This window comes from Salvia hispanica, chromosome 1, assembly GCF_023119035.1.
Source record: "Salvia hispanica cultivar TCC Black 2014 chromosome 1, UniMelb_Shisp_WGS_1.0, whole genome shotgun sequence".
NCBI classification, from domain to species: Eukaryota; Viridiplantae; Streptophyta; class Magnoliopsida; order Lamiales; family Lamiaceae; genus Salvia; species Salvia hispanica.
In genome coordinates this window covers 18,893,939-18,906,250 of record NC_062965.1, presented here as the reverse complement: position 1 = coordinate 18,906,250, position 12,312 = coordinate 18,893,939, and the positions used below count along the sequence as shown (strand labels likewise).

The window sequence follows — 12,312 nt, the reverse complement described above, 5'->3', positions numbered from 1 at the left end:
AAAATATTAATTATTATTATTGTTCTAATTATTATAGGTTGCCTTTAAAAAAAATATATTGAATATGTAAATAAATAAGAATTCTAAAATTGAAAAAAATAAAAGTAGGGGGAAATATAGAATGGTGGTAATTCTAAAAGAATGCACTACTTCCATTAATTCTAGAATTCTTATCATTTTTAAACAAAAAATAATCAAACACTTAAATTCAATTTATGATCAATTCATTTGCTCACGACATAATAATGCCAAAAGTCGACCTACATATTTTATTTTCTTATTTTTCAAACACCGTATTATGTTTAGAGCACAACAAAACCATCCAATACCAAATTTTTTGTGCATTTAAATTTTCATGATTCCAAGACAATCAATAATTTTTTCACTTCTTGAGAATTTCTTTCCTTCTGATTCGGATACGAAAAGGAACAAATATTTAGTGGAATATTTATTTTGATTAAAATAGTAATTTTATTTAGGCTATATAGGTTGGTAGAGAGTCAACTTAGAACATTACGATAGGTATGTTAATAATTTTTGTTAGTATTGGACGGTCGGCCATGTTGTATCATATTGTGTCCCCGTCCTGTTTTACGATAATTTTTTTTAACAAAATGTAATATAAATATTCAACTGCACAATTTAGTGTGTTAGTTCAATTTCATGATAATTAATTTAATCTGCATTTGTCGAAATATAACGTGAAATATTTAAAAACAATTATCACCAGGATTGATTATTTTATAGTACTAGTAATGTTTAAGCTCCAAGTTTGTTGCGATCGATAAATATTTGTTAGGGTTCATAAATAAAAGATAGATTTTATTGAAATAGTTAAAATAGACCATATGTTAGATACAAAATTGAGGAATAGAAAAGATAATAATTCATATAGATTTGAATTCTATACATTTGTAAATCATAGATTTAGTGTGTTTGTTTGTTCAAAGTCGATTTGGATGAATGTATAAACAATTAATGTTCAAAGCTATCCACTTCATTAAAGCTTTGGGAAATGAGAAAGTATCCCATATTGAAGAAATAAAGGAAAACAGCCTTTTTATGTTTAAAATTCGAAAAATTATTGTATACTAATATTTTTATAAATATCCATTTAATTATAGATATGTATATTTTCCATAATATTTCAGTCTTGGTCATTTGAACGATCAGATCCATTCGATCGATTAAACCATGGATCAATAGCTTTTACGATTCATTCTCTTATTTTTAAAACTATGAAGCAGTCCTATTTCCCACGCAAGAGTTGTCCTTATTAATATTTCTGTTTATTTATTTAGGGAATTTGATAAAATAAATTTGGAGGATCAAATGCCTAATTCGGTTCATCCGGCAGAATAATGGGGTCCTTTTTTTCGTGCACTCAACAAGGTCCGGGGAGTGTTAATCAAGCCATGATTAATTTAATTAAGTCATTAGCAATTCTGATTAATTAACTAAAAACATGTCTACTTATCCAATTATGATATCAATTTCAAATAACTATATTATTCTTTTCATGTGGTTCTTTTGTCACGATCGTCAGGCCTAACTTGGTTGATGCCAATGGAAATTAAATTGTCAGATGTTGAAGGGTTACAAAAGGCTGAAATTGCATGAAGAAGAAATAAAGAACAAAAAAAGTAAAATATAATTTTATATTAATATAATCAGCATTCACATATATAATTATAAAATATAGATCTAATGGAAACTTATAGCAGCATTTTTTTTTGTTGCGTCCAATCCTCCAAATAACCTCTTAATTATAATAATAACAACTTATCATATACTCCTAATTAATTTGAAAATATTAGGCATAAGATAACCTAGCTAGTTGATAAGTCAATTCACCACCAATCAAAAAATCAAAACATAAAAGATAGAATTACGTTGAGTCGATATCAAATGTCTTGGATTCGAGTCTACAAGATTATCGAGTATTATAAAAATAACAACATCTACAAATATATTATGCTATAACAATTATTTATCCTCAAACTCTCACAAAAAAAGAAGCTATTTAAATCCCCACAAACAACCCTTAAATTCATACTCAACCAACCTCTCCATGCTAGAGAGACAATGGCCAAAACCCTAACCCTCCTCACCATCTTCTCACTCCTCCTCTCCCTACCACTCTTCCAAGCCTCCTTATCCTTCGAAGACGGGGAAATCGAGGGGGAATACTACCTCCTCGACTCCCCTATCCCCACCACCAACGCAGCCAGGTCAAGAACCAACCGGTTCTTGGCCTCTGCAGTAAAAAAAGGCGTGAGCTGTGGCGCCGCGACTGCAGCGAGCCACCACAGCGTCGCGACATGCAACGGGATGTGGGCGAACAACGGCACGTGCCTCCTCTACTGCTGCAAGAAGCACTGCCGCAACGTGCTCGGCGACCACAACAACTGCGGCGTCTGTGGCCACAAGTGCCGCTTCGCGGAGCGGTGCTGCGGCGGCGTTTGCACGAATGTGTTGGGAAACGCCGCGAATTGCGGCAACTGCGGCAGGAAATGCCCTCTTGGAGTCAAGTGTGACTTCGGTTATTGCGGTTATGCATAAAAGAGAGAGTTTTTTTTTTGGGGGGGGGGGATTCCTTTGATATGTAATAAAATTATAGTATAAATTAGTATTGATTTAGCTAGTGTGATACTATATTATTAATTCTCTTTTTATTTCTTTATGCATGATAATTAACTGTTATAGCGTAAGATTTGCTTTTTTGTTAGTCGTCGAAGAAAAATATAACCATTAAGAGAGAAGTGCGAAAATTTATACTCCTAATTACTGTCCACGCTAATAAAATGCATCAGCAACCACGAATGTTAGAATCAAAATTTTCAAAGACTAGTTTTTTATTAATGTTGTTTTTATAATAAAGGGCTATGATGAATAAAATATGAGCAACATATAAAAGAATTATCCTTATTTAATTGTAAGAGCTTCATGTCATCATATTGGACTAAATTGTTAAGAGTTTGATGGTTGAATTATTGTCATGTACTTGAGGGCATGAGGTTTTGGACCGAGTAGTCTTTGGAAATTGTGGAGCCCAAAAACACATACTCCAATACACTTTAACGGTGCTATATAAATGTGCTATTAGACATAAATTCCAAAATTTCCACAATTCATTATGTTAAATTCCCCAAGTTCAACTTTCTATCTCGTTACCGAATATATGTATGCATATCTAAGAAAGTAAGAATTACTTCCTAGGTCCGTTATTAGTAGTTCTATTTAAATTTGCCCTGAAATTTAAGAACTGGAGTATAAAGGAAAGTAAGTGAAAAAGATATATAAATATGTGATCCATTTTATAGTATAATAATACTCCCTTTGTCCCATTAAATATGTAATATTTAGAAATTCACACGAGATTTTATGTAGTATTGTTTTATGTGTTAATGAAGAGAGAGTAAAGTAAGAGAGATGAAAAAGTAAAGATAGAGTTGTTTCTAGTTAAGGAAATGTTTCATTTTTAATGGGATAACCTATAAATTAAAACGTTCAATTTTTAATGAGACAAATGGAGTATTAGTTTTATAATAAAATGTGAATGGCTTCAATTAAATAGTACTCATCCGTTCCATATTCGTGAAGACATTTCTTTTCAGCATATGATTTAAAAAAATATGTTAAATGAGTTAAGTAAACAGAGAATAAAGTAAGAAATGAAAATGTAGAGAGATGAAGGGAGAACAAAGTAAGAGAGAATAAATTAAGAGAGAAAAAATGTATTGCCTTCTGCTAGAAATTGACTTTCACTATTATAGAACGTATCAAAATAACACAATGATTATACTACTACAAAACGAAGGGGGTAGATGTAACAAAATATAGGAAAATGAATCTAAATTGTCACAACATGATACATGCATACTTCATCTATCCCACGATAATACGCAATTTTGATTGAGTAAGCATTTTAATGCATAATAGCTAAAGTATAAAAAAGATTAAAAATAACAATAATTAAAATAATGTTAGTTGAGAATGAGTCTCATCTCAAATCTCAATTGAGAAAAAAACATTTCTTAAATTAGAATGTGTATAATCTGGTAGGACGGACAAAAAAAAAGTGTACGCAATTTTGATTGTGTAACATCCCGGGTTTTAGAACCCTAATTTTTGAGCCCTAGAATTTATTGTTGATGACGTGGCATCGAGAATGCATTTATTTCATGTGATACTATGGCCGAGTTGAGTTAGGGTTTGCGTTGAAAGTTTGAAAAGTCAAACTTATTGACTTTATGATGTGGCATGTGATTTATTTATTTGTGTGATTTATGTGGTAAATTAATTGTTTATGGGTGAGAGAGAATATTAGAGAAAATTTCCATAAATACTTATCACCCTAATTCTTGTAATTTTCGAACCCTAGACCCCTTGGAGGAAGAATTTCTATTTTTCCGGAATTTATTTAATCCTTGGGATATTTATCCAAATTAAATTCCAAGAGCCAATTATTTCCTTGTTTAGAGATGTAAAAATCGAGCCCCCTTGTTTTTCTAGTGATTTTCGAAAATCACTTAATTATGGGAAGGAAAGAATTATTTTATTTTAGTTAATCCCTTATTTGATTCCTTCCATACCTAGAATTTAATTATTCTACCAAATCTTTCCATACTTCAAGAGATCTTGCCTTACTTTATTTTAGTCAATATTCAAGAAATCCATGCCTTATTTAAAGGGCATAGAAATCGGCCCCTACCTTGTTTCATGGAGGATTTTCCTTATTTTATTTTGCTCCATGATATTTTATTCTATATGGAAAAATACCAAAAACAAAACCATGGCTAATTACCTAGCCTAATTTTTGAAAATTAGGAGATATTGCCATCTTCTATTTTTGTTAATTCTTCTTCCCTACTTCACAATATTATTTCATTTATTTATTTAATTGGGAGAATGAGATCTTACCAAATATTCTATTCTAATTACCTAAAGATCTTGTTGAGTACTATAAATAAGAGAAACCCCTAAACCTAGCCCCCATATTTTCGGCCCCCTCACCCCCATTCACTCTCTCAATTTTCTTCCACTTTACTCCATAAATCCTTCATCTTTTGAGAAGAAATCGAAGTTTAATCCGAGGATATTGAAGAACCAAGTCTCTACTTTATTTCTACCGATTGATTTTCTCTAAAAAGGTATTTTTGCTTAAGAGTTATGTTGTTCTTCTTCTACCCCTTCTTTTCTTTTTCTTCCAACCGATTTAATCGGTGTTCTTGAACCTTCATGCATATTAATTGAGTGAAAAAGGGATAAGAAGGGATATGGGAACATGTGTGTGTGTGTGCCGAGAGTGTGTGAGGTGTGTGTGCCGTGTGTGTGTGTGTTATGCGTGTGAGTGTGTGTTGTGTAGTGTGTGCTTGATGGCTAAATACTTTTGTATGACATATGATGATAGATCTAGGGTTGAGATGCTAAGAAATATATGTATGCTAAGCGTGACTTGAAATTAGTAATTTATGATGAGTGTGACTTGAAATTTATAAGTTATGAAGATTAAGGTGAATCGATGGGAAAGAGGGAAGTAACTAAACATTTTAATGCATAATAGCTAAAGTATAAAAAAGATTAAAAATAACAATAATTAAAATAATGTTAGTTGAGAATGAGTCTTATCTCAAATCTCAATAGAGAAAAAAATATTTCTTAAATTAGAATGTGTATAATCTGGTAGGATGGAAAAAAAAAAAAAAGTGAACATATTCTTACTAGACAAAGGAGTAGGGCACAAAATAGGCAATATATCTGTGCATATTTAAGAAATAACAAAATATAGGAATATGAATCTCAATTGTCACCACAGGAACATGCATAGGTCCAAATATAACTACGTACTACTACAAGGTTTCAACATATATATAAAATGGAAAGGGAAAAGATAAATGTTAATTACTCGACGTAAACTACTACATGATGCTAGATAACCAACACAACGAGTTAACAATAAGTTCTTACAAGCAGCCCCACAACAAAAGTACTAACATAAAACCGAAAACATTAAATGTCTCACACGCACACATGTTCCACATTCCCATAACAAGCTAGAAATTAACCTCCACTCAAACTAACTAACATAGACACCCATATTCCTAGGTCAGGATTAACGCCACATGCAATCCAGCTCACTCCCAACATTTCCATAACACCCCATCTGATCGGCGCCGCCCTCCCCCGCCGCCGGAGGCGGCGGCGGCGGCGCAAAGAAGTACGGCAGCTGGAGATTCTCCTGCAGCGATCTCAGGCTCGGGAAGGCCGGAACCCCAAGCCCGTGCCTTGGCCAATAAGAAGCATAGGACGACGACGACGGAGGAAGCTCCGACACCATTGGCGGCGGCGGTGGCGGAAGGAAAAGAGAGTTGTTGGAGAAACAGGACACGTGCTCCTTGACGTCGTCGTAGGAGCAGCTGGAGGCCGTGGAGGGCTCGAGAAGGGCCGGGAGGGAGGCGGACGACGCAGAGCTGATTTCAGGGTTTGAGCTCACGGCGGCGGCGGGCCGCTTCTTGGCGGCGGAGGAGGAGCTGCCGACGCCGATCTTCTGGAAGAGGCGAGAGATCACCCACTCTCCCTATATAGATTGCCACGTGGCATAGAAAAGTTACATCAAAAACTTTTTAAATTATCGAAAATTGATTTAAGCAATGTTGATTGACAATTTGACATGAATCAATCAAATCTACTATTCGTGACAAGGCAATTAAGAGATTGATGATATCTAAAATGCAATCCGGAACTGGATTTGAATGACTACACAATTTACATGTCACGTCGCATGAGCTGAATATCAATAAAAGGAATTAAAAATCGCTAATAGGAGAAATTATTTTGATGAGCATGTAAAATGTCATTTCGCTATCGTATTAAAACACCATAAAAATGAAAAGGATAGATAATTAATTAGCAGCTTTAAAATCACTGCTGCCATTAAAAAAGCAGCGCAAATGGCGCACAATTATTTCCTTCTGAAAACTCAATAATGCATAATTAATTAGGATGAACAGATTTTAACTGAATGCTCACTCAATAATGCACAATTATTTCCTTCTAATAAAAATTTTGGAACTAAAGCGTCAGGTTAGGTTGAATAGATTTTAACAGAATACTAAAATAACCAAAATAGTAAAAACATCGCATAGCTTTAATCATTATGTTAATATTATTTATTGTCATAAAAATCCCTAATTTTCATTTTTCAAACATTTTTCAACTATAGACACTACTATTATTCTATATATTCTGCTAAAAATATTAACCTATTCACACATGTATAACTAAAAGGTATAATATCAATTTTCACAATACTTCACAACATAAATTAGGCTAAAAATATCAACTTGTTCACACATTATTCTTCACTCACAAAAAATGATGATTTTTTTTCCTAGTACTTTATTTTCCTTCAATTTAACTCAATAACAAGATTAAAATATTTCACCTATGTTACATAAAATAAATTAAATATTTATAAAAAAAATTACCTTAGAATTAGGAGACAAGTAGTGATAAGCAAACTTCCCTTCAAGGCGATACTCATGCATAACCCAATCACTCTTCTCCCCTTTTGGCGCTCTTCCCCTATAGAAAACTAGGGTTTTCTTCATCCCCACCATCGCTCCGCTTCTCGAGCTGTAAATCTCCCGATCCTTCCCCGTCGCCTTCCAGTACCCGGCCTCCGTCGCGCGGTTCGTCCTCAGCCCCGTCGGATACTTCCGATCGCGCAGGCTAAAAAAGTACCACTCCTTCTCCCCCATCTTCGCCCTCCCTAAACCCCCAAAAAATCTCAATTCCATCAATAAACACAAAAATCACCGAATCGAAGAAGAAATTGAACCTGATCCGGCCTACCTGGAAGCTGCCACGGCTCCGATTTGTTGAGATCGACCTCGGCGATGGCGCGGCTGGCGAAATCGCAGTCCAGGACCTTCTTCAGGAGGTAGTACGTGATGAGCTCCTCGTCGGTGGGGTGGAATCGGAAGCCAGGAGGTAAGGCGGCGTTGTTGTTCTCCATTGAGATCGGATTCTGCGATCTGGAGTGTTGAATTGGGGATTTATACGGGGAGAGGATGGAATTGGGGAGAATCAGAGGCCTGCTGCAATCGGCAGCGGGGATAGCGTGTGTGTGTGTGAGTGTGTGTGTGAATTTGTTTGAATATGCGTGCGTGCGTGAGGAAGTGTGCAGGTAATTCTATGTCAGTGGGGGGAAATGAGGAGAGAGGGGGAGAGGTGATGATGAATTTCACCATGGATCGATAAAGCTGATGGATATCTTCGGGTGTCAGCGGCACAGTACAAGATTGGAAAATAATCGTGTGGACAGAGACAAGGTAAATCCATCTCTACCTTTTTTCCTTTTTTTTCTTCGTTTTTTCTGCGATTCACCGCTGTAGATTCACTTTGTCATCACATGCTCTATCCTATACCTGTTCATCTAACTAGCCACGTCACCCTCTTTTTTTTTTGGAACTAATTCATTATTTACTTTATTTTCAACTGTCTCAAATAGTTAAAATTAAACTTAATTTGCTGCAGTAATCATGAATCTAAGTCCAATTCTAGCTAGCGTATTGCGTAATTTTAAAAATCAGTTATAAAAAATGAATTTTAATGTTTTTCTTAATTTTTTACATAATGAAATATTCTGATTTTTAATATGTACTGCTGTGTTATTGATTTGACACTCATATTGTAATGCCAAAAACTCTGATAACTTGAAATTATAGTTGCATAAATGTACTCCCTCGTCCTGGTTTAGGAGTTAGAATTGGTTATGGATGAGTTTTAATAATTTAGTGGAGTGAGTTATAAATAAAGTGAGATGGTGGAGCCGTGGAGTGTATAATAAATGAAGTGAGTTGGTGGAAAGTGAGATACTTTGACTTTTCGGTTTTTCATTTTTTTTGTTTATTTTTATGTAGATAATGACATTTGGTTGTAATTTTGATGAATAATAGGGTAAAATTTTATGTCCAGATATGGAAGATTCTAAATATAATTCTTAAATTGAGACGGATTTTTATGGTAAAATGTGACTCTTAAACTGGGACAGAGGGAGTACTGTAGTAAAAGATTAATCAATGCCTATGGCCTATGGAGTATTGTTTTAAATTGATAACACAAAATTTTCGAATATGGAGTAGTACTACAATTTCTCCAAGGCCAAATCCCAATTGAAAATTAGAAAGATAGTAGGAGTATTAATATTCTTGGCTTTTATAAGTCCCATTAAAGTATACTCCTATATATAAAAAAAATAGTAACAAGAGATTTGCAATTGGTAATGGCTAGGTAAGGCTCTACTCAGGGCTATCATTTACTAACTACCATAAGTTTTCAGAAAAAAAAAACTTGTATGTTAAGCGATGAGTCATTAATTTAGTCAACGAATTATCCAAAAGAAAGGACTACTAATTATCTTAACTGGATGGTTAAAATTTCGCAATCGCATTAACTAACTAATTAATGTCCTACCTTTTTTTGTGCCTAATACTAGAATTATGCTAGATGCAATGACATAACCCTATTTTCAGTTTTGAAAAATGGAGTATTTTTCTACTTTCACGTTAATATTTTAAATTTTTTAAGTCATAACACCTAATTGTAGTGTTGCATCATCTTCTGCCTAAAAGTCAGCCATGAATTTAATTTTATTCATTTCGATATAATTTAATTATTCTTTAATTTTATATATTTATTTATATTGCCATATGATAAGTAATGATTCTTTAAAATTACATGATTCAGTTTGAACCTGCTCAGTTTGATAGATAAGCTATACTATAAAATCGACAGATACTGAATTAAAATTAAAAAATTACATTAATTAAATAATGAAAATTAGTGATTTAATTTTCTAAAATTACATGATTCAGTTTGAACATGCTCAGATTTCCACAACGAGCTAGGCCTTCGTGAAAAGAAGGAAGCATGTCGACTCAATTATTAGAAATGAGGCCACTTTGAGATAGATTGCGCTCGCAACTCTCTAGATCTAACTTCTTAATTGACTTAATTAGTTGTATGCGGTATTATAACAATCATTTTCCTCCCCTACGATCTATCAAATTTCGATAGTTTGTATATGTAAATCTAGAAACAAGAAAAAATGAGCGAATTTATAAACGATCTAAGTTGTGAACTGTCATTGCAAGATTACCAAAAACGAAAATACAACACCATTATATTATATAGTGAATGACCTATCAATCCTTCATATAAGTACAAGTGTGTGTTGTTTCTATTTTCATTATACCCTCAATCAAGCACATATTAAATGCTCTAGATGTGCTCTCTTTGATGAAAAATAAAGTACTACAAGAAGTAAAATTATTTTTTCTTCGTCCACACCTTGACACGAAACTTGTAATCAGACATCCATTCGACCAATAGTTGACTTTGGAGAGGCATGAGAAAAGACAAGAGATATGCAGCTGTAGCATAACTTATAACAAGTTACTTATATAAAGATGAGAGAGAGATAGATAGAGAGATGACGACAAGTGAAGTAAGGTGCGCGCCGCCCTCAAGTTTAGGTGTGGCAGTGGACGTAAAACCCCAAATATACACAAATATTGAGTATGGCGTGACCAATTGGTATTCCACCTGCTGCTCACTGTAATGGGACCACACCATCACACACCAGATCAACCCCTCTCTCTCCCCTTTATTTTCTTTTTCTTTTTCTTTTTCTTTTATTGGATTGAGTAAATTGTTAAAAAGAATCATGATTTTGGTTGAATCCTTATCCATTCTATAATTTTTAAAATTTTGTTTACAATTATGTCCCGGTGAAAATTGTTCTTGGAATTCATCTCATATTTGTATAGCATTGTTGATGAGTTAAACGATATAATTTGTAGTACTTTGTTCTTGAAATTTTATTTGAATAATTTTTATAATTGTAGGATAAATTAGAATTTGAACAAATTTCACGCTATTCAGTAACCAGATTATAGTTACACCCAATTTACAAATTTGATTTGATTTAATATTTGGCAACCCGCACTCTTTGGGTTCGATTGTATGCATATTTGAATTTATTTTATTTTACTATATTAGGTATGGTAAACTGTCAATATTAATAATTTAATTTGAATCCTGATCTGTTGTGCAAATTTTAAAAAAAGTTCAAAGTTTGGATTTATTTACAATCAACTCATGATAAAAGTTCTTAAGTAAATCGTAAGTATGTGATATGAAAATCATTAAATCATATATGGACATCATCCTCGGGTCAACTTCTTTATTTTCATTTTATTTTAATTTTATTTATATTATCTTATTTTCTTAAGTAGTAGAACATATTGTCGGAAAAATCATGGAGTTAGGGTAAATGCTGGTCTGTCAAGCAATTTTAAAAACTAGCAAAAAAATCAAAAGTTAGATACGTTTGCAGTTATTTCATATTGAAATAGTAGTTGGTATGACATACTACGTCCCAAGTTATTTGAGGCGTATTTCATTTTGGATTGTCCCAAATTACTTGAGTCATTTCTTTTTTGGTTAAAAACAAAACATCTAATCAAACTTACTTTATTCTTTCTTTTGTTTTACTCTCTCCCCTCTCTCTTACTTTATTCACTCTTCTACTTTATTTAACTTACTAAACACAATTTTCTTAAATCCAGTGCCAAAAAGAAACGTCTCAAGTAACGTGGAACGGATGGAGTATATTAACATTACGAAGAGTGGAGTTAGTTAAATAATGACACCCTTTTGTTAGAGTACATTGTTTGGTTGAAAAAACAACAAATTAAAATATTGTATGTAGGTTAATATTTTTTTTTATTGTGAGATAAATTAAAATTTGATCAAATTTTATACCACAATTTAACTAATCTAGTACTTGTAGTATTAGATAACTAGATTTCTAATGAAGCCCAGTTTACAGATTTGCTTTGATACCTCGTCTCATTGAAATTAGACTACCCGCGGCTCTTTGGGCTCGCTGTTTGAAATGCTCATTGAAAAACACAGGGCACCCAAAATTTATGGGTCCAAAATAAATTTATGGAAAAACTGTAACTGTCACAATGAAAAATAGTGGAGTATTCATTTTGTGAAGTTTTTGGACTTTGTTTGTGGTAAACTGTATTAAATGCCAATATAATGCAAGGTATTAATACTATGTTTAGTTACATACATCTAGTTATATGGCACAATTAAAAAGTGAAATTATAATGGTTTATTTCAGGTATAAAGTAAAAATAGTATTTCCTACATTCCACGGCAAGTGAGACACTTTTTATAAGCGCGATTTTTATAAAAATGATACTGCTTGTACTTATTAAATAGTTAAAGTGG

The 12,312-nt window shown here is 33.2% G+C and overlaps 2 protein-coding genes and 1 long non-coding RNA gene across 3 annotated transcripts; 2 read left to right on the top strand and 1 right to left on the bottom strand.

Moving 5' to 3' along the window:
- Positions 1–2,073: 2,073 nt before the first annotated feature.
- LOC125204205 (protein GRIM REAPER-like) lies at positions 2,074–2,571 on the top strand. Its single transcript, XM_048102788.1, has one exon. The coding sequence runs from the start codon at positions 2,086–2,088 to the stop codon at positions 2,560–2,562; it is 477 nt and encodes a 158-aa protein (XP_047958745.1). The 5' UTR covers positions 2,074–2,085; the 3' UTR covers positions 2,563–2,571.
- Positions 2,572–5,829: 3,258 nt separating this feature from the next.
- Positions 5,830–8,410, bottom strand: LOC125213377 (protein CUP-SHAPED COTYLEDON 2-like). The gene is made up of 3 exons (XM_048113892.1): positions 7,858–8,410; positions 7,491–7,774; positions 5,830–6,580 (listed from the first exon to the last, which is right to left on the bottom strand). Exons 1-3 carry the CDS (start codon positions 8,018–8,020, stop codon positions 6,116–6,118), a joined length of 912 nt encoding a protein of 303 aa, XP_047969849.1. The 5' UTR covers positions 8,021–8,410; the 3' UTR covers positions 5,830–6,115.
- LOC125213385 lies at positions 8,227–10,747 on the top strand. The gene is made up of 2 exons (XR_007174936.1): positions 8,227–8,336; positions 10,380–10,747. It is a non-coding gene; the product is annotated as an uncharacterized LOC125213385 (long non-coding RNA).
- Positions 10,748–12,312: the final 1,565 nt, after the last annotated feature.

What these genes read in the sequence shown, in the direction of transcription:
- LOC125204205 (XM_048102788.1), top strand. Translation starts at nt 2,086, where the DNA reads ATGGCCAAAACCCTAACCCTCCTCACCATCTTCTCACTCCTCCTCTCC.
- LOC125213377 (XM_048113892.1), bottom strand. Translation starts at nt 8,020, where the DNA reads ATGGAGAACAACAACGCCGCCTTACCTCCTGGCTTCCGATTCCACCCC. An exon ending in GGAGCCGTGGCAGCTTCCAG is followed by an intron (nt 7,775 to 7,857) that starts GTAGGCCGGATC and finishes TTGGGGGTTTAG; the next exon opens with GGAGGGCGAAGATGGGGGAG. An exon ending in ACTTGTCTCCTAATTCTAAG is followed by an intron (nt 6,581 to 7,490) that starts GTAATTTTTTTT and finishes CAATCTATATAG; the next exon opens with GGAGAGTGGGTGATCTCTCG.